This window comes from Passer domesticus, chromosome 9, assembly GCF_036417665.1.
Source record: "Passer domesticus isolate bPasDom1 chromosome 9, bPasDom1.hap1, whole genome shotgun sequence".
NCBI classification, from domain to species: Eukaryota; Metazoa; Chordata; class Aves; order Passeriformes; family Passeridae; genus Passer; species Passer domesticus.
In genome coordinates, this window is record NC_087482.1 from 32217533 (window position 1) to 32238253 (window position 20721).

Sequence of the window (20721 nt, forward strand, 5' to 3'; positions counted from 1 at the left end):
AGGAGAGAGAAAACAGCCTGGAGGTGGCCAAGCTGAATGACCGGGACTTCCTCTCCACTCTGGAAAACACCATTAGCTTTGGGAAGCCCTTCCTGCTGGAGAATGTCGGCGAGGAGCTGGATCCAGTCCTTGAGCCTGTGCTGCTGAAAGAGGTCTGGTGTCTCCCCTTGGCAGGGAGGGCAGTGGGTGCCTGGCTGAGCTGTAAGGGGCCAGCTGGCCAGGGTGCCATGGGGTGGGGTGTGCTTGTAGGTCTGCATGGACACGTAGAACTCACATGGATGAGTGAGTCCCATGCCTTGGCCAGGGCTCCAGCACCCTGACAGCCTCCTGCATGTGCTGGTCTTCTGCCAGCAGGCATCTCTGCCTGGGAGGCAGGGCCATGAAATACAGCTGCTGTCTTCATTTCAGACACTTAGTTCCACAGGGAAGCTTGGAGCTCCTCTGTCCTGAGAGCCTTCTGACTCTCCTGACTGCAGAGCCCAGGGCAGAGCAGGATGCCTTCCCTCACAAGAGGAGCCATCCCAACCTTCCTGTATTTGTCCTTCTTTGGTGCAGACCTTCAAACAGCAAGGCAGCACCGTGCTGAAGCTGGGGGATACAGTGATCCCCTACCATGAGGATTTCAAGATGTACATCACCACCAAGCTGCCCAACCCTCACTACAGCCCTGAGGTCTCCACAAAGCTCACCCTCATCAACTTCACCCTCTCACCCAGGTACCTGCTTTTACCCCATTAGTTGCCCATGCTGCTCAGCCTCATCCTGCAGTCCTCAGACCCTCGGGCATGTTGTCCCCTCACCTGCCACCCTCACTTGCATGGCTTTTGTTGTAGTGGCTTGGAAGACCAACTGCTGGGAGAAGTGGTGGCTGCAGAGCGGCCTGACTTAGAGGAAGATAGAAACCAGCTGATTGTTAGCAACGCCCAGATGCGTCAGGAGCTAAAGGTGATAGAAGACCAGATCCTCTATCGGCTCAGCACTTCCGAAGGAAACCCTGTAGATGACTTGGAGCTCATCAAAGTGTTGGAGGCATCCAAGCTGAAGGCAGGAGAGATCCAGGTCAGAAGTGAAACGTGCTGTCCCCCCTGCAGCTGGGCATTCTCTGCCAGCACTCCAGTAACCATGACATTGCTTCTGTGCTCCAGGCCAAGGTGGCAGTGGCAGAGCAGACAGAGAAGGACATCAACATCACCCGCATGCAGTATGTGCCTGTGGCTGTCCGCTCGCAGATCCTCTACTTCTGTGTCTCAGACCTGTCCAACGTGGACCCCATGTACCAGTATTCACTCGAGTGGTTCCTCAACATCTTCCTCTTGGGGATCCGTAACTCTGAGAAAGCAGGTGCCTGCCCAGAGCAATCCTCTCCTCTCCTCTCCTCTCCTCTCCTCTCCTCTCCTCTCCTCTCCTCTCCTCTCCTCTCCTCTCCTCTTCTCTCCTCTCCCTCAGCCCACATCTGCACCCAGTCTGCATGTGACAGCAGCATCTGTCCTTCCCAGGCAGGGTGTGGGTGTGCCTCTGTGACCAGGAACCCAGAGGTGACACCCTCCACATCCCCATGGCACCTGCCATCCTTGTCTGGTTGTTGCCTTTTTTTCAGAGGAGGTGACACAGCGGGTGGAGAACATCAACAACTACATCACCTTCAGTCTCTACTGCAACGTGTGCCGCAGCCTCTTCGAGAAGCACAAGCTCATGTTTGCCTTCCTGGTCAGCGCCAGGATCCTGATGAATGAGGGGAAGATTGATATGGTGAGCAAGTCACCTCAGTCCTGGAGGGGATCCCATCAGGGCAGCTCAAGCACAGCCTCTTCAGCCCCTAGAACTGTGTGCTGAGTGGAAATGGAGCCTTGATCCCTGGGGTTAGCAACAGGCTTGGCAGCCTGCTGGACAAACACAGGGCCTCTGTCTTTATTCAGCTTTCAAACTGTTCTCTGTGTCTACATGCAGAGCTGCCTGAATCCCCTGCAGCTTTTGCCAGTTTGCTGCCAGACTGCTGCAAAGGTTAATGAGTTCAGAGGGAGCAGGCAGGGGTTAGCAGAGAGTGGCAGCTGAGCAGTCGCTATGTTGATCTCACCAGACCCTCCAGCTCAGCTACTCCTTGACATACGCATCTGGCAGGAGAGCAGCCAGAAGGATACTATGGGATTTTAATGGGATATGGCACCCTGTGCCATGGGCTCAGGTGGATAGGCTATTATCCATGACCAAATCCTATCCTGCTCCCAGGATGAGTGGCGGTACCTGCTTTCAGGAGGGGCCATAAAGGAGATGAAGGACAACCCAGCTCCAACCTGGCTGAACGAGAGAGCGTGGGGAGACATCCTGGCCTTGAGCAGCTTGAAGAATTTCTCTGGCTTTGACAATGATTTTGCAGACAGCCTTGAAGGGTTCAGGACCATTTTTGACAGCCAGAGCCCTCACAGGCAAGTGTCCCCTGCTTTGTCAACTTAGGTCTACTGCACAGGACATCCCTGGGAGAGCAAGAGGAGCTGATACAGCCACAGTGCCAGCTCTGCTCCCAGTGCAATGCCATGCAAGGGAAAGGATGAGGCACTGCCTTGCCTCCTCAGGGGTGACCATTGCCTGAGGCAGAGCCTTATCCCAATGCCTTATTCCAGCAGCATTTCCTGCTTCCCTAATGGAAGCAATTCTGGCTTGCCTGCTGATGGTTTCAGAGCTACAGACAACCTCAGCTAAGGGACTGGAAGGTCCTTGTCCCTTATGAATCCCCAATGGCTGCTGCAGACAACTTGGGTACTTCTTGTGGAATGTGGGATCTGGCACATTCCCCCAGAATGCACCTAATTGATTTGCAGAGAGCCTTTGCCTGGGAAGTGGGAAGATGAGCTTGATGCCTTCCAGAAGCTGCTGGTTCTGCGGTGTCTGCGTGGAGACAAGGTCACCAACGCCATGCAGGACTTTGTGGTGCAGAACCTGGACCAGCGCTTCATCGAGCCACAGGTGACCCCCCAAAGCAGGTGCTGCTGGGACAGGAATGGAGCAGGAGGCCTCAGGCTTGTGACAAATGGGCCACCAATTGCAGTGAGGGTGTTCGTGCCCCTCTACAGCCACAGTGTTCCTCCCACAGCTGGGAAATACCTATGTCTGGGTTGAGGGATTGCCTTTCTGATGCCCACCAGTTAAACCACACTAGGAGGGGGCAGATACTGCACGTGTACAAGGGAAGGGTTTGAATGACAAATGGGAAAGTGGTTTATGACCTGACCATAATGCAGCAAGAGGAGAGCTGTACGTGGTTCTCACTGATCATGTTCCTGGCCTTGGCATCCAAGAGGACACTGGAGCCTTGGAGGAGAGCTGGAGGCCAGGAAGGTTGAGGAGGTGCTGAGGTGTGCTCTACTACAGCCTCTCCACTCTAACCAACTCTCTATTGCAGACCACAGACCTCTCAGTGGTGTTTAAGGAGTCCACTGCCACCACCCCCCTGGTGTTCGTGCTGTCCCCAGGCACTGACCCAGCTGCTGACCTCTACAAGTTTGCTGAAGAAATGAAGTTCTCACAAAAGCTCTCTGCCATTTCTCTGGGCCAAGGGCAGGTAAGCTGTCAGTGCATACCTGGAACAGCAGTGTCCTGGCACGTGTATCAACCTCGCCAAGCTCCAAGTAGGTCAAACACTTGCAGCACTATGAAAATACCCTCATGCCCCAGGGCCCTTACTCACCAACCTTCTGCTTGTTACAACCACCAGCCTTGGGGTGGGAGCTGCAGCAGCTCCCACTACAGTGCCCTCTAATTTCCCAAATTCATCTGCAGTTCTTCTATTCCCTCCAGCCTTCCTCACAGGCTTGTAAAAGCTGTAAAAAACATTGCTGTGCCATCAAACAGCAAAGGTCCAGCTGAGCCATGGGGGCAAAGCCAGGCCATAGCTCTGGAGAGATGTCCTTCCAGCCAGCTGCAGGGAGCTGCCTCTGTCCTGCTCAGCAGAACACAACGTGCCATGGGAAGGGTCTCTGAGCTCTCCCCTGCTGCCTCTGCAGGGCCCCCGTGCTGAAGCCATGTTGAACACTGCCATGGAGCAGGGCAACTGGGTCTTCTTCCAGAACTGCCACCTGGCCCCCAGCTGGATGCCTTCATTGGAGAGGCTCATCGAGGCCATTGACCCCAGCAAGGTGAGATGTTTCACTGAGCCCACTCTGAGGATAGCAGGCAGGAGGCTGGAGCCTGGGAGGAGCCCAGCTCTAGGCTCATCCATAGGCTCCTTATAGGACCAGAGGGTCACTGCAGGGGCAGCTGCAGGGGCTGTGCCTGCACCCTCTGAGCACTTGCTGCCTTCTGGACCTCCAGGTGCATCCAGACTTCCGCCTCTGGCTCACCAGTCTGCCAAGCAACAACTTCCCTGTGTCCATTCTCCAGAATGGCTCCAAGATGACCATCGAGCCCCCCCGTGGGGTCAAGGCCAACCTGCTCAAGTCCTACATTAGTTTCAGTGATGACTTCTTGAATTCTTGCTCCAAGGTAAGACCCAGATTGTGCTTTGGCTTGCTGCCCCCATTCTGTGCCTGCTGCAATGTATGCTTTCCACCTGGATGTTGCTCCTGTCCAGGTATAGATCTTCCTCCCCATTAGAGAATCCATCTGCTAAAGGAGGTGTTTCTCATAAATTCACATCGGTGAAGAGCCACTTGGAAGTTTTACTTTGAGAAACAGAAGCAACAGTATTTCAGAGTCCTGGCATAAGGCACTTGCAGCTCTCTTTAAAGCAAGGAGTGAGCCATGGCCTTCCCCAGCACAGCAGCACTGACTGAGGTTTCCCCCTCTCCAAGCTCCAGCTGGCACTCCTGAACATTTGCTCTACCAGGTCCCAGTGGGACCCGACTCTCTCCAAGGACATCTCCTCCCAAGCTGAGCAACTCTCCCTGCTTCCCACAGGTCACAGAGTTTAAATCCTTGTTGCTGTCACTCTGCTTCTTCCATGGGAACATGCTGGAGAGGAGAAAGTTTGGGCCTCTGGGGTTCAATATCCCCTATGAGTTCACAGACGGAGACCTCCGCATCTGCATCAGTCAGCTGCAAATGTTCTTGAACGAATATGCAGAAATTCCCTACAAGGTGAGAGCTGCCCCTCCTGAGGGAACAGGCTCATGATGCAGACATGGATCAGAACCATGGTGGGGTCTCTTGCAGGTTCTGAAATACACAGCTGGGGAGATCAACTACGGCGGCCGCGTGACTGACGACTGGGACCGGCGCTGCATCATGAGCATTTTGGAAGATTTCTACAAACCTGAGGTTTTAAGTCCTGACTTTTCCTATTCCGAATCAGGTATCTACAAGCAGATCAGTACCTCTTCTGATCTCAATGTAAGTACTCAAGTCACAAATTGCAGCTCATAGATCCACGGGGATTGTCACAGTGGAAAGGGGGGGTCTCTCCTCTCTGAAACTCACTGCATTTTCAGGTCCTTGGGGGAATATAAGTTTGTAAGAACCTAGGGATTTTCAGCTGGTCTTGGTCTCAAAGTCTGTGTGGATTCCTCTCCAGGGCTACCTCCAATATGTCAAGGGCCTGCCTCTCAATGACATCCCAGAGCTCTTTGGTTTACATGACAATGCTGACATCACCTTCGCTCAGAACGAGACCTTTGCACTGCTGGGGGCCATTGCACAGCTGCAGCCCAAGACCATCACACTGGGAGGCCGCAGCAGGGAAGAGGTGGGTGCCCCAGTGCTGACAGTGCTCTGGCAGCCAGTGCCCAGTGTGGGCAGTGACCACAAGCACCAGCTCTCAGCAGGTGCCACCCTGGGTGCCAGCGATGGCACTGCCGTGCTGGCGTTAGCTCTCCCTCTTCTCAGCGGCCATGGGGCTGGATTAGAAGGATTCTGCCACTTGCTGCTTTCCTTCCAGATTGTGGAGGAGACCTCCAAGGACATCCTGGCAAAGCTGCCTGAGCCCATGAATTTGCAGGAAGTGATCCAGAAATACCCGCTGCTCTATGAAGAATCCATGAACACAGTGCTGGTGCAGGAGGTGATCAGGTAAAACCCCTGTGGGATCACGTCCCAGGAAACAGCAGAGATGTGCAGGCCCCTGCTGCCACCCCACTTTGGGGAACCTCAGTACTGAGCACAACAGTGGGGCTGGCAGTCACACTAACAACTGTGTTGTCCCAGCCAGGACCTTTGGCTGATTCTGTCTCCATCTGTAACAGTCAGCAGTTTAGGGCTGGAGGAGCAGCTGTGAGACCCTGTTGGAGAGGATTGGGGCTGGGAGTTACATGGAGGAGCTTCACTTGTGTATAAAGATCCACATCCCCTCTGGGCTGGCAATGGGTGATAAACCACTGCATGGAGTCACTCTGCTCCCTCTGCCCTTTCTCTGTAGGTACAACAAGCTCTTGGAGGAGGTTGCCTTAAGTCTGAAGGATTTGCTGAAAGCTCTCAAAGGCCTGGTCGTGATGTCCTCTCGGCTGGAGCTGATGGCCAGCAGTTTGTACAACAACACTGTTCCTGAAATATGGAATGCCAAGGTATGTGTCCCAGCCAGCCCAGCTGCCTGCCAGAGCTCACCCAAACCAGAGGAATGGGTTATCAGCTGCTGCTGGACTGGGCTGTCTCCCATGGAGCTGGCTCTTGGTCCCCTGGCACAGAGGTGTCTCCTGCCTAGTGCAGCTCCCAGTTGTTGCCAGCCCCTGGGCCCTGGGCAGCTCCCAGCAGCTGGGGCACAAGGTCTGGGCTGTCCCTGACTGCATTCAGCACCTCTCTCTGTGGTGCCCCACAGGCCTATCCCTCCCTGAAGCCGTTGGCCTCGTGGGTGAACGACTTGGTGCAGCGGATTGAATTCCTGCAGAACTGGATCAGCCACGGGATCCCCTCTGTGTTCTGGATCAGTGGATTCTTCTTCCCCCAAGCATTCCTCACTGGGACACTGCAGAACTTTGCCAGGAAGTCTGTCATCTCCATCGACACCATCTCCTTTAGCTTCAAGGTCAGTAAATCAGGTGGAGAGTCTGAATTTATTTGGAATCTCCTGCTAGAAAGCCACAAAGGCCCTGACCTGCCCAAGAGGTGAAGCCACCAGGCTACCCAGCTGCCTATGGCTCCATCATGCTCTCTGTGCTTGGATACACTACCCACCCACATTGCCAGACACCTGCCCAAGGCTGGCAGAGGCTTCTGCTCCCAGACCTGCTCACTTCCCCCTCCATCAGCTCTGTCCCTGCTGCCCCTCTGAGAGCTGTGGCACGCTCTCCTTTGGCAGCGCTGGCTTAACCAAGAGCTGCCTAAGAGGCTTCTTGGGGCTGAGCCGCCAGGGACACGCCCTGAGCAGGGCCCGGCGGCCCCTCCCCACGGCAGGTCATGAAGGAGTCGGTGAAGGAGCTGACGCGCCAGCCCAGCGTGGGCTGCTACATCCATGGCTTGTTCCTGGAGGGCGCCCGCTGGGACGCCGCTGCGGGTAAGCTGGAGGAGTCACGCCCCAAGGAGCTCTACACGGATATGGCTGTCATCTGGCTGGTGCCTGAAGCCAACCGCAAGCCTCCAGAATCGGGCTCCTACCTGTGCCCCATCTACAAGACTCTCACTCGCGCAGGTACGTGCCCTAAAGGCAGACTTCCAGAAGCAGGGCAGCTGCAGAGCAGCCAGGAGGGGCAGTAGGGAGTTCCTCCTGCCATACACGGGCACAGAGAAGGCACTGTTGGCAGTGGCCGGCCAGGGAGAAGATTTCTCCTGCTGTGGTTGAAGAGATGGAGCAGCCAGGCACCGTGGCTCTGCAGCAATGCCCATGGCCAGGCTCTGCTCAAGCCCACAAGCCCACTTCCCCCAGTGATCTGGCTTGGGGTGGGGACAAGGGCGCCTGCATGGGGTCACTTGCCTGGTCAGTGGCAGCAGCAGCACCCTTTCACCCTTGCCTCCCCCATCACAGGCACGTTGTCAACAACGGGCCACTCCACCAACTACGTGATTGCCGTGGAGATCCCTACGGACAAGCCGGAGAAGCACTGGATCAAACGGGGCACGGCCCTGATCTGTGCCCTGGACTTTTAGCCAGAAACACAGGGCTAGCCCAGGAACCCACTGCAGCTGAGGGCCTGAGCCAGGCTGCTGCCTTCCTCTCCTCCTTCTGTTGAGGTGAGTCCTGCCCTTCCCCCATTGAGGTGTGTCAATAAATGGAGCCTGGTATTGTTGCACTCCCCATGATTACTTCAAATCTCTACACCAGAGAAGAGCTGCCAGCAGGGATAACAGGGCTTGGAGCTGGCACGTGGTGCTCCCAGCCCCACTGCCTCCCACCCCCTTCCTCACACGCCTCTTCCATGGCTGGCCATTACAGGATAGCTTTATTCCTTCAGACAGATCCATTATTTACAGCACTTGATATTACACACAGCAAGAGACAGAAGGATTTTCTTTCCTTCAACAAATACCAAAAGAACTGTTTCATTTCATAGTCAAGATCTGCACACATATTGAAAAAATTCAGTCCTCTCCTGTGGCAGCTCCACCCCAGGACAGTGCTGGGGAGCAGTGCTCACCTCTGATATCTCAGAGCTCCTGGGGGCTGGCAGGAGGCAGTCAGGCTGTACCAGCAAGCTCTGGTTAGCAGCCAGCCAGGGGAAAGAGATCTGGGCTCCCTCTACTGCTGCCCCCCTCCCATTGCAGCAACCAGCCACATCTTCCCCTGGCAAGAGGCTTTACCAAGCCACAGAGTGCACCCTTGTACCATGCCCAGCATCACCAAGGCCCCCATATGCACCTAGTCTGTTCATAATTCATGGGGTTTCTCTGGGGCCTGGGCCTGGTGCAATTCTGTGTGACCCACAGGCATGGCCAGAGCCACAGAGCTGGTCCCAAGGAGAGCAGCCAGGGAAGCAAGAAGCACAGGCCAGCCCCAGCACTGCCACAGAGGGCTGGGGACAAGGTCCAGCTCCACAGACGAGCCTCATCCAGCAACAGAGCTGCCATGGCCCTCTGGGGAGCCAAGCTACATGGAGAAGGTGTCACCACCCCCAGGAGCTCAGCCAGCACCGGGCACTGGGCAGTGCAGTGTGGGTTGGTTGCAGAAGCAGCTCTGTCCTGGAGCCACCTTGCTAAGAATGGCCAAAGTCTGGGTTAGGACCAAAAATCAGTTTGGGGAAAGGAGGGAGAAGATAGAAAACACACATGAACAGCCCAGGGAAGCACAGAGCTGAAGGCCCAGACACAGGAGGACACAAGCCACAGCCAGCTGCAGCCAGCCCCGCCTCACAGGGGCATTGCCAGTGCTCCCACAACGCCAGCCCCAGCCACGTGGGCTCCTTCCCTCCGGTCACAGTCCTCAGCCAGGGCACTGAGACAGAGGTGACGACGTCTGGCTGCTGCCATGGCATGGGCAGGCAGCTGAGCACTCCACCCTCCCTTCTGCTGCAGGGACTCCTCCAGACAGGTTCTTGCCTTTCACAGCTTAGGCGCAGAGAAAAACCCGATTTCCCTTTGTCCCAGGCTCCGCCTGGGCAGAGGGCTTGTCACTGTGGTCCCTCTTCCTTGGGCAAAAGGTAACATAGATCCAAGTGCCAGTGCCCAAAGCCACAAAGCCCAAGTGCTGTTTGCCAGTCTTGGCTCTCTGGCTACTGGCGCTTGGCTTTGTAGGGGCGGGAGCGTTTCCGGCGGTCCGGCTTCCTCTGCTTGTGCAGGCGGCCGATGCTGACGCCCTGCCGCCGCCGCACCGAGATGTTCTGCTCCACGAGGCTGGCCAGCATGCCTGCAGGACAGCACACACACGGGCCTGGAGTGCTGGCATCACCCGTGCCAGAGGGCAGCCCTGCCCCTCTCACTCAAAAGCCATCAACGGGCACCTTTTGGGACTATAAACTGGAAGGAGAAAGAAATCTGTGGCTCCCCAGATGGAGCGTCAGCCTGTGCCCCAGGCCTGGCTTAAACAGGGAGCCAGGCAAGGTGAGCAGCCCAGGCTCCCAGCTGCTGCTCCATCACACTCAGTGCAGCTTCCCCAGCTGACCCACACCCTCTGCCCCATGAGGGCAGCTCACCTTCCTGGGCCAGCATGGATATGAAGGTACAAATGAACTCGTCATAGTTGTGGGTTCTCCTCTGGTCATCAATCTACAAAGAGACAAATCCATGAATAATCCACAAGCAGAGGGCAGGGAGAAGGGAGAGTTCAAGGTTAACAGGGGACAAAGAACTGGCATGCCTGGCCCAGCACAGACTAGGGAGACTGAAGCAGGAAGGGATCTCCTCCCAGCCTATCTTGGGCCAGTGTAAAACTGGGACTGTCTACATCCCAGTTCAGATGCCAGTATGTTCCACGAAGAGCAGCTGGGAAAAGGTGAAGGTGGGCAGGGAAGGTATCTCTGCTGACTCTCCTGTGCTGAACATCAGTGCTGATGTTCATGCCAGCACTGTATCACCCTCCCCCAGGCTGCCAGTGCTGGCCCAGGGCTGTGCTCTGTCCTGGTAACAGCTCTGCCCCAGTGGGCTGTTTGGTAACAGGGAAGAGACTCTGAATGCTCCTCATTGCCATTCTCAGCTGGACCACTCTCCCTCCATTTTTACATAAAACCATCCCAAACAAAAGCCTTTGGGCAGCTGAATCAGTGCAAACAAGCCAGCAGCACACCTTGAATTTCTTCCTCTTCTCTACCTCCTCCTTCAGGCAGGCCTCATAGTTTGCAATCTCTGCTTCCACACACTTGAGCAGTGCCAGCAGCTCCTACCAGGATCAAAGAGACCAAACATGAGCACAGACCCAACCACAGTCCAGGAGCCAGCAGGGTAAGCTGGCATGTGCTCATCTCTGTGTTAGGAGAGGGATGATGCATCAAAGGAAAAACACTTGCCAGGGGAAAACAAGGAGATCAGTTCATTGTAGGGGATTCACTATGGCTAATCCAAGGGGAGGTGGGTTCTGCCCCAGCCCTGAGGTTCTGGGACAGGGGAAGGGCTGTCTGTGTCTCAGAATCCACCCACCCCAAGGGCCTGATTCCCCTCAAAAACAAAATCTGAAGACTTCCCTTTGGAATAGCAGTTTCTACCCAGCTCTCCTCCAGGCAGCCCTTGGTGCCCTTGTGCTGCCTGAGCCTGCTCCTGCCCCTAGCTGGAGGGCACAGACAGGCTGTGAAGGTACCAGTGGTCTGGGACTAGGGGTGCAGGGTGTCACCAGCTCCTGGCCCAGAAGGGAGCACAGCAAGCTAGAGACAGGGTCTGTGCCCACTACCAAGGGAAAGGTCCCCGAGATGACGCAAGGCACAAAACCTGCACTGCCCTGTGCCTCGAGGCACGGCTGCGACGACACGCGAGGGGACACCGTGCACATGCAGTTCAGTCACTGCCAGCGCTGCTGCGCCTCCGGTGAGCTCCACGTTCCCAGGGCTGTCGCAGCACAAAACTCACCTTGGGAGAATACTTTTCCCCCCCAGGGTGATCACTGGTCCTGCCAAGTCCCACCTTCTCTTTGCTGTCACTGGCCTCACTGCCCTCCTTCTCCTCCAGTTTGATCGCGACCGGGGCTTCTTCACCGGGTTTGATGGAAGAGGGGGAGTTTTTCCCATCTACACACAGGGGAAGAAGTGTTAGCAGCCACCACAAAGGACTGGCATCACCCCCAAAGCCAAAGGACACTAAAGCAGGCACTTGCCTACAGCAGCCAGCGGGCAGAAGACGCCGTCCTCAGTGAGGTGCAGCAGCCCAGAGCTGACGATGGGCCCCAGGTCCCTGACGGCGCGGTTGTAGCGCATGCAGTCGACGCGCAGCAGCCCGTCCTCCTCCCCGAAGAGCACCTTGGAGATGTGCGAGGTGACGGGGCTGGAGGGGCGCGTGGCGCTGGCCGAGCGGATGGGGGAGCGCAGCGGCGAGTTGAAGGCGCTGCCGATCTCGGAGGCCGTGTCCGTGCTCTCGTTGCTGGGGGTGGGCGAGGGCTGCGAGTGGGTGACCACAGCCACGGCGGCACCCCCGCCGCTCGTCTTGATGGACAGGGGAATGGAAAGGTCCTTTTGAGATTCCTTCAGCTTCTCAGCCAGGACATTGATGGTGTTGGGCTGCAGGACAGAGAGCTGGCCATCTGCAGCCCCTGCCACGTGCTCTTGCTTCACTTGCCCTTTCCTCTTGTACCTGCCCAGAAACACAGCAGGGAAGGTGAGTAGATGGTGGAAAGAGGTGGGTGCCCGCCAAGGGCACTGCCAGCTCTGTGCTCAGCAGTCCAGGCTGCCTGCTGGCATGAAACAAGGTCTGAAACACTTCAACATCACCCCTAGCACCACTGAGCCACTCAGCCCCAGGGACCCCTACACTGCTGGGGGGCACAGGGTACTGTGTACCCCCTGCTCTTCTTCCAAAGCCCCCAAAGCTCCTTTGCTGTGACTCCAACTTCCTGGCCTCAGCACTGTGGAACCAAGGTTCCTCAAAGCCCCAAAGCCTGCTGCCAATACACAGTTACTCTCAGGGCAGCTGAAATTCAGTTGGCTGTAAAGAGCTACAGAAGGACATTACAAAACCCAGTGAATGAAAAGTAAAATAGCAGGTGAAGAGAAGAATGCAACTATCAAGATCTAAGGAAGGAGGTTAGAGAATCCTCACTGACAGTTCTGCAAATGTCAGCACCCAGCCCTCCACCCACAGCTCAAGCTGTCACCTGATGGCTGAGTTGGTGTTACGAACTTCCTCCTCATCATCTTCATCATAGTCATCCTCATCATCCGAGTACTGCTGGTGCTGTCGGACTGGGACCCGGTTGCGACCCACTCCTGCTGCAAGGTCTTCCTCCTCCTGCAACACACCACTGCTGAAGGCCTGCTGGCAGCAGGGCAAGGAGGAAGAACCCAGTGGACTCATCCTGGGTCCAGCCCAACACCAGGACTTGGCTCTTTTGAGAGGAAACAGGGACCCTTCCCCATTTTTGTTCGGCTTGCCCACATTAAGGTAAACCTCCTTTGTCAGGTCAGTCTTTATTTACCCTCTCCCCTCCCAGCCTGGGTTGGTGCTGGGCCAGGCTGGCTGCATGGCAGGGCCAGGCTTAGGCCAGCTGACAGCTGTGGTCCCACAGAGGGGATGGAGTGCAGGCAAACAGCTCAGCTTGAATCAGGTGTGCTGCTAGCCTGGTGCTCCAGCCTACCTGCATGGGGGACTTGGCGTAGTTGTGGTTGTCCAGGAAGGCTGGCAGTCTCTGCACAATGGGGTTGGGGTTTGCTGGAGGGGCCCCATTGATGCCGCTCGCTGCTGTCTTTGGCACCGGTTTGGATTTGCTGGGTGGGCTCTGCGTGGCCGTGGGGTGGCCCTGGCTGGTGGGTTCATCAGTGCCATCTGCCACACAAGCACAGCACAGCCTTTCATCACCAGCACTGTCACCTTTTACTCCATGTCCTCTACCACCCCTTACTCACCCAGGTGAGAGAAGAGCTCTTGCACTCTCCCAGACCACAACCACCTCCACCTGTCACCGGTGTTCCCAGGCTCCAGCCCTCCCATTTTCAAGCTTTGCACCTCCAACACAGCCCCAGGCACACAGGCATCACCATACTCCAGCACAGTGCACGTGGAGCAGGGCTCACAGAAAAGAAAGTGAAGCTGACAAGAAGACAGTCCCAAGCCCCAGGTCAGCCAGCTGTTGTCACCACCCTGTGCTCACTCCATGGCAGGCTAGGCTGGCAACACTGCTGGTACAAGGTCCTACCTGCATGAGCACTCTCTGGAGTCACGGTCTTGCTGCTGGCTGGCTTTGCCTCTTCAGCAGGCTGAGACTCCTGAGACTTCTGTGTCTGGATCAGCTCAGGCTGAGTTACTCGGATAAGCTTTAAAGCAAATGACATAGAAACTGCATGCTGGACCAGCAATGACCCAAACCACATCCTTCCCACTCAAGCACTGCAGAGCTCATGAGGGTGCACCAACACCATGTGCCCAGGTACACAAATGACACAGGTGAACCACCTCCCAGGTGAGCAGCAATGGCCAAGAAGTGAGGCTGGCTATGATCTCTTCCCACAAGATTTTTCCCAGGGCCAAACAAAACCCCTAAAACTAGGGCCCTGGCACCACAGGTGGATGCCCTGAAAAAGTCTATTCCCTCTACCAGCCTTGCACCCCCTCAGGGCCTGGGCTGTCCCACCTGCTGTAAGGCCTCCAGCACAGTCTGGCGGTTCATCTTCAGGATGTGCAGCTTGGACTCGTACTTCATCCTGCGGTCAGGCACCACGGCCATCAGGTTGAAGCGGATGTCGTGGTACGGCTCCCTGCAGGAAGGGCAGCAGCCCTCAGCCATGGGATCTGTCTGGTCACAGCCCCATCCCCACCTCCTGCCCAGGCATTTAACACCAACACACCCAAGGCTTCTCCCCAAAACCAGGTCAACCTCGCAGAGGCCAGTGAAGCATTACAAAGTTTCTTCAGCTACCACACAAAACACTCGCAGAGTCACGGGCTAGCTGAGGTGGGAAGAGACCTATGAGACTCATCTGCTCCAGTCCCTGCTCCAGCAGTATCACCCAGAGCTGGTCACAGGACAACACCCAGACAGCTTCTGAATAGCTCCAGAGATGGAGACTCCATCTTTAGGCAACCTATGCCAGTGCTGTCACCCTCATGCCCAAGCATCCCGGAGACCCAGCTCAAGACCAGAAGCAACACTCGTTCTCCTATGGACTTGAGCTAACACAGACCTAACCAGGCCACTCCTAACACTGTGCAGCATTTGCAGGGACTCTGCATCACACAGGGAATGCATGCTCTGCAGGCAAGAGAAGGCAAGGGGCAGAGCACCTGCACCTCTCCATAGGCAACCTCCATCCCCACTTCCACCACCTGCCACTCAGAAACCACAGGACAAATAATCCAGGGGAATATGGCAAGGGGCCAGTGCTTTCCCCACGGGCCAGGACATTACCCTGCAGTGGCCAGGCCAATGCGCTCCATGATCACTCTCCTGGCTTTGTCCGTCCATTCCTCGTCATCTGCCCACGGCCCTGGGATAACAAGACAGCTGCACTTAGCAAAGCAGGCCATGCTTAAGTAAACAGGTACATGAAGTGGGTACCTCACCAAAGGGACTGACAGAGAGAAACCTGGCAGGGATAAATAACTGCTTGAATGACAGAACTGAGGGGTCAAGTTGTAAGAGAAGGGAGTAACCTGGGCAGCCCAGTGGGATCTGTTTGGACCAGTCTCAACACACAGCGGTTATTTGGCAAAAGGAGAGAGCAAGGAGATAAATTCTCCTTCCTATATGAAGTTATTTCAGAGCTGAAGGACCTTATGGCCCTGAGCAACTGGGAGGAAAATAGCAAGGCTGGAAAAACACAAGCAATGCATTTAGAAATAACTGCTTTCTAGGCACAGTCCCCAGCACACAGGCTCCAAAATTAGCTGTCAAAACTCAGGACAAATCTGGGAGCCAACACTAACACCAGTTAACACTAAGAGGCAATGAAAAACAATACATTTGGACACACCAGGGTGCTATTCACCTGTGCCAACAAGCAGGGACAGGTGGCTCTTACCGTGGTCAATGGGATAGACCTTCAGGCCGTCCAGCTCAAAGAGGCGTCCCTTGATGGGGACATAGCTGACAAAGTGAAAAGCCTCCATGGTCCGCACTGCGCTGATCCCGTTCTGCTTCTCCGGCAAGTGCCGTGGCTCTGGCCTGCAGGGGAGACAGGCCATGGAGAGTCTGCCTCCTCCAGACAGGAGGAGCAGCTGCAGACAGCCCCCACTCACCTGGCATGGCTGTTGTGGGCCTTGGCCAGCTCCGGGGCGTTGCCGATGGCATAGCCTTTGCTCTGCAGCCAACAGCAAGAGAGAACAGCTGAGAAGTGACAGGGAACAACTGAAATGCTTCACCTTCCCACTCCTCCCTCCATCTACCACAGGACCAGGACAGAAACCCTCAGGCACATCCTCTACTCTTCTGAGTTACAGGTAAAGTCCGAGATGAAAAAAGCACACAATTTCTACTGAATAAATTACAGCTGGAGAAAAACAGACTCCACAATAGGTCTGAAGGGAGGGGGACTTTTGATAACAGGGAGTAACATGACAGAAGGCTCAGAGCTGTGCCCAGCCTAAAGGGGATCAAGGCTCTGAGCAAGGCATGAGAGAGAAGAGGCAGTCCTGCTGCAGTCTGCAGCCAGAGAGGCAGGGAAGGAGCCAGCTCATGAAAAGCATCATCCCAAGAGGGGAGCAAGAGGCAGAGCCACCTGTGCCACCCCTGCACAGCCCTGCCCAACCCTGTCCCTACCTCAGGGCTAAAGCCTTTGGTGAAATCCTTCATGCGGCTCAACGTGGGGCCCAGGTCAACATTGTTGCAGTTCAGGAGGACGCTCAGCAGGGCATGGGTGGCACAGGAATTGGGTATCAGCTAGAGAGTAACACAAAGACCAACTTAACCAGCAGGAACAAGGCAGCCTTTCAACAACCCCCTGTTGAATAATCAACTGAAAGTACTGATGCAAGAACCACCAGCACTGCAAGAGCTGATCTTGCACCTGACCTCAGCTCTCACAGGAAGGAGGGAAGTCAGTGTCACTGAGTGAGCCTCACCATGCCCCATGAGCATCTGCTCACAGTGCAGGCCGCAGTCTCCCAGCCCTCACTGGATTCCCTCCAACCCGGAGCTCAGGGAAGACACTCCCAGGAAGGAGGAGCTGCCCTCATGACCAGCAAGATCAGTGCAGCCTGTCAGCAGCACAGGAGGTGTCACAGGAGACACCCCACACACACTTTCCCCGGGCTGGAGCCCACCTGGTGAGCAAAGAACATGTTATTGACGATGTCATCGTCGATCACCGACGTCTCGTCCACCAGCGTGGAGACCTTGCGGCGCGACCGGCGCTCCTCGATCCACTTGAACAGGAAGATGAACCCGTACACGGGGCTGCAAGAGGAGGCAGCAGCTGCAGAGCTCTGCAACAGCCACACCAGAGGGGCTGCTCTGCCCAGCACCACAAACCCTCTGTTTCACAGCACAGCAAAGACAGAGAGGAAAAGCAGAGGGACCAGGGCTGTCTTTCTGGCAGTGACCATCCCTGCACAATCCCCCAGCCCGACACCACTGAGGCCACTCCTGCACTGATGCTCCAGGCTCAGCCTACAGTCAAGCTTGAAAACTTTGGGGACTGACAAGTGTAAAGAGGCTGAGGACACAGAAATGAGAAAATCCCCTCTGGACACTGACTGAGTGCAGAACAGTGCCTGGCCACTGAATGACCCTCCTTTTACACTTACCATGGAGTCATTCTTGAGAGGAATTCAGCAATGGCTTTTAAGAAGCTACAGCCTTTTGAGTACCTTTTTTACAGTACCAGGACAGGGAGAAAGCTCACACTGCAACCACACCACCTCTCCATGGCGAGAGGGAGTTGAACCCCTTGGAGGATGTTCCCGAGCTGCCCCAAAGCTGAGGAAGCCCTCCAGGTGCATCACTCACAGCTCTGAGCCCCATGACAGACAAGCTCACACAGGCCCCTCTGAACACCTGGCCAAGAGTTCCCACAGACCACTCTGCTTAGCACAGCTCACACTCTCAGGCCTCTGACTCACCCTTGGCATTTGCTCTGCAGATCATAAATCTCCTCTACCTGCACTCCCTTGACCCCTGCAGACAAAGGAGAAAAGCTGGTGTAAGGCCCACCAGGAAGGACAGGGCAGTGTCAGGCACAAAAACGACTTCTCAGAAAGGATTCCAGGACTTACCAAAATCTTCAACCAGGAGTGTGAAAAGACCTGAAAGGAACAAAACCAACAGGTTACTTCTGGCTGAAGAGAGCAGAGAGGAAATCCACTGTGATCATCCCCTGAGAGTCCCACGTGGTCCCAGGCAAGGCACAGGCAGGAAATCCAGAGCAGAGTGGCACCAGGATCACAGCAACCCCAGCAGTGCAGCTGCTGGGCTCAGAGGTGCTCCAACCCCCTTCACCCCTCCATCCCCACTCATCATCCTCTTCCTCAAGGGAACCTGAACAGCTCTTTCCTGCCAGAGCCCTCTGCAGATGGCCTGCCAAGGGAGCAGAAGGAGCACCCAAGTGACACACACACACTTGTAACCAGAGAGATAAATGACTGACAACATCACAAGATACTTTAAAAAAAATATCATTTCTGTTCATGTTAGTGAAAGCCAGTGAGGGGAAATCCAGATCACAGCAGCAGGGCTGCAGGGAAGTCCAAAGGTTGAAAGAAGCTCATCTTCATCTCCCTGTCTCTGGGGGAACCAAATCCAACAGCCTGTCTCCAGGGGCTACAGAATTCAGGAGGACATAACCAGGGACACAGAGACAGCCACAAGAAAACAGGGATTGTCAGCCATCAGCAGCTGAGCAGCAGCTGCCACTCTGGGGCTGAAGCAAAGGCAGTCAGCCCTGTTTTCAGGCAGTCACTCTGCATGTGGAGTAAGCGAGTTCGAGACTGGAATAACAAATCTGCTTCTTTAGCTCCCTTAGAAAGGCTGCTGAAAGCCTGGGAGGAAGTCCAGGGAATACCAATAAGAAGGATTAAATCCAGAGAAACATCCCTGTAAGCAATGGATTTAAGGCCCCTGATGTATGTGGCTCAATTAAGAAGAGCCCAAGGGGCTTCCACAGCAAAGTTAGAATGATTAAAACAGGGAGGAAACTCCTGGGAGCAAAAAGTCTTCACTAATTTAGCAGAAAACATTGTATTTCTTACAAAATGGTCAGTGAGAAGAAATAAGCTGTGGAAATAACATGCTTCAAACAGTGGGAGGCCAGGCCACTACACCAAACCCCATCACCTTCCTGGTCCCTTCCAAGCCCACGCTTTTCTCTGGCACTTTTCAGTATTTCATTTTACCTCAGCACCCACAAGAGGCACAGCCCTGCTGCTGGCACCTCTCCTGGAACACCCACACCACATGAGATGGACACATTCTGCTGTCCACGCGCACACATAACACCATGCCAGCAGCCTGGATGTCCCCAAGGCTCCCTTCCCCACCCAAACCTGGATCCACGACCCTTCCTGACCAGTAAAGCACCCACAGATTCCACCCCAAGCCCCAGGCAGAGCCACTGGGGAGACATTCAGCTACTGGGATGTGCTGGAAGCTGAGAGCAGCACACAGGTCACTGCTGACATCTGTCCCAGCTGCCACACAGCCAAAAAAACCTGCCTCTGCCCAGACTGACTGTCCCCCAAGCAAACAACCTTCCTCCCAGCTGTGAGAATCCAGACCATGTCCTGGGAATCATTTCAGCCTTTTCCAAGTACCAGTAAAGAGAACAAAGAGCAGCAAAACTGTGGGTGACTGGGACACCGAGAGCAGACAGAATCCATTGCTGAGTGCAAGGCACAATAACTCCAGAGGTCACATTTCCTCACCCACAGCCCCAAAACTCACCACCCATCCTAGAGAGCAGCTCCCAGCCTTGCACAGGGCAGCCCCATCCCACACCACAGCGACTCCGAGGGGTAAAACAGCATTTCAGACACCGCCAGCTTCGGCCCTGAAACCCCAGCCCCTGAAAGAGCCCCTCAGGGCAGCGGGAAGGGAGCACCCCTGACCTCCTGCAGCTCCTCCAGCACCCGCCCTGCCCTCCTGCACCCCGCATCCCACCCCCGAACTGCACCGGGGCACCCACAGCCCCCCAGACTGCACCTGCACACCCCATCCCCGCAGCCCCCCAAACCCCACCCGTGCACCCCGAACCCCGCCCGTGCAGCCCCGCCCGCCCCCAGCCCCCTCACCCGCCCCACACGTCCCCCCCGCCCAGGCCCCGCTGCCCGTGCGTCCCTCCGGGCCCCTCCGCCGCCCCGCGCTATGCCCCGGGCCGCCCGCCGCCCCGCCCTCCGCGCGGTGCCGTGCCCCGCTCACCGGGGTCGCTCTCCAGCTCCAGCCAGCCCTTATTCATCTTCCCGCGGGCCGGGCCGCGCCGCCATCGCCGGCCCCGCCGCGCGCCCCGCCGTCGCTGCCCGCGCGGCGTCAGCGCGCGCCGCCACGTCACGCGGCCGCGACACGGGGACACGTGGTGGCGGAGGGGCGGGAATGGCCCGGGAATGGCCTGGGATAGCCCGGGAATGGCACGGGAATGGCACGGGAATAGCCCGGGAATAGCCCAGGAACGGCCCGGGATAGCCTGGGAATGGCCCGGGAACGGCCCGGGAATGGCACGGGAACGGCTCGGGAATGGCCTGGGAATGGCACGGGAACGGCTCGGGAACGGCCCGGGAATGGCCCGGGATAGCCCGGGAATGACCCGGGAACGCTCGGGAATAGCCCGGGAATGGCCCAGGAACGGCCCGGGATAGCCCGGGAACGGCCCGGGAATGACCGGGAAATGGCCCGGGAACGGCCTGGAAACGGCCTGGCATGGTCCTGGGAACTGCTCCGAGCAGGGCCCCGGGGATGGCCCCGCATTCCCTGGACACTGCTCCGAGGGGAGGGGAGGGCCCGGGGCTCTTGCTGCTGCCGGTGCGTACTGTAACGTTGGCTGTTCGCAGACCTTCAGTTGGATTTCACCTGTGCGGGGTTAAAGCCCCTTTGTTGTAGGGACACGGTTTGTGCTCCTGCTGTGAGTTAAGCCCGTGAAACAGCTGGTGCGGGCGTGCCTGTGTTAAACTCCCTGCTGGGATGGGGTAACCCCAGTGCACACAGCATGGGCACATCTGGGCAGATGTGCCAGCACCGGCACGCCCGCCCGAAGGCAGTGTGGGACGGGCCAAGCTGGAGGTGATGACAAAATGGACCAAAACCACAACCAAGGGACACACTGCTCTGAAAAGGTGGAACCGAGGAGGAGCCATGCTAAACAGTTCTTGGAATAT

General features: G+C 56.3%; 2 protein-coding genes across 5 annotated transcripts in view; one reads left to right on the top strand and one right to left on the bottom strand.

Moving 5' to 3' along the window:
- DNAH1 (dynein axonemal heavy chain 1) overlaps positions 1-8147 on the top strand; it is a 72052-nt gene extending 63905 nt beyond the window's left edge. For 2 of the 3 annotated variants that reach the window (XM_064432473.1, XM_064432474.1), the window contains exons 62-67: positions 3-152; positions 556-716; positions 834-1059; positions 1146-1341; positions 1598-1749; positions 2227-2466. In XM_064432473.1, coding sequence (XP_064288543.1) covers positions 3-152; positions 556-716; positions 834-1059; positions 1146-1341; positions 1598-1749; positions 2227-2451 — 1110 coding nt within the window. In that variant the 3' untranslated portion in view covers positions 2452-2466. Of the gene's footprint in view, positions 1-2; positions 153-555; positions 717-833; positions 1060-1145; positions 1342-1597; positions 1750-2226; positions 2467-2820; positions 2962-3397; positions 3557-3998; positions 4131-4305; positions 4477-4890; positions 5071-5145; positions 5323-5503; positions 5675-5866; positions 5998-6343; positions 6489-6739; positions 6947-7314; positions 7550-7882 lie in introns of those variants that run through there. The other variant, XM_064432475.1, reaches the window with a different exon arrangement.
- A 131-nt stretch (positions 8148-8278) lies between these two features.
- Positions 8279-19898, bottom strand: BAP1 (BRCA1 associated protein 1). Of its 2 annotated transcripts, none has more exons than XM_064432478.1 (17): positions 19772-19898; positions 17635-17664; positions 17482-17536; positions 16684-16816; positions 16181-16300; positions 15661-15722; positions 15444-15586; positions 14831-14909; positions 14057-14180; positions 13622-13739; positions 13064-13251; positions 12584-12717; positions 11591-12063; positions 11401-11504; positions 10574-10666; positions 9984-10056; positions 8279-9697 (listed from the first exon to the last, which is right to left on the bottom strand). In XM_064432478.1, exons 1-17 carry the CDS (start codon positions 19806-19808, stop codon positions 9564-9566), a joined length of 2100 nt encoding a protein of 699 aa, XP_064288548.1. In that variant the 5' UTR covers positions 19809-19898; the 3' UTR covers positions 8279-9563. The 2 variants fall into 2 exon arrangements, with proteins under 2 accessions (XP_064288548.1, XP_064288547.1); XM_064432477.1 differs by having other exon boundaries at positions 11347-11504.
- Positions 19899-20721: the final 823 nt, after the last annotated feature.

What these genes read in the sequence shown, in the direction of transcription:
- BAP1 (XM_064432477.1), bottom strand. Translation starts at nt 19,808, where the DNA reads ATGAATAAGGGCTGGCTGGAGCTGGAGAGCGACCCCG. An exon ending in ACTCCTGGTTGAAGATTTTG is followed by an intron (nt 17,537 to 17,634) that starts GTAAGTCCTGGA and finishes CTTTGTCTGCAG; the next exon opens with GGGTCAAGGGAGTGCAGGTA. An exon ending in AGAAGAGGAAGAAATTCAAG is followed by an intron (nt 10,057 to 10,573) that starts GTGTGCTGCTGG and finishes GTCTCTTTGTAG; the next exon opens with ATTGATGACCAGAGGAGAAC.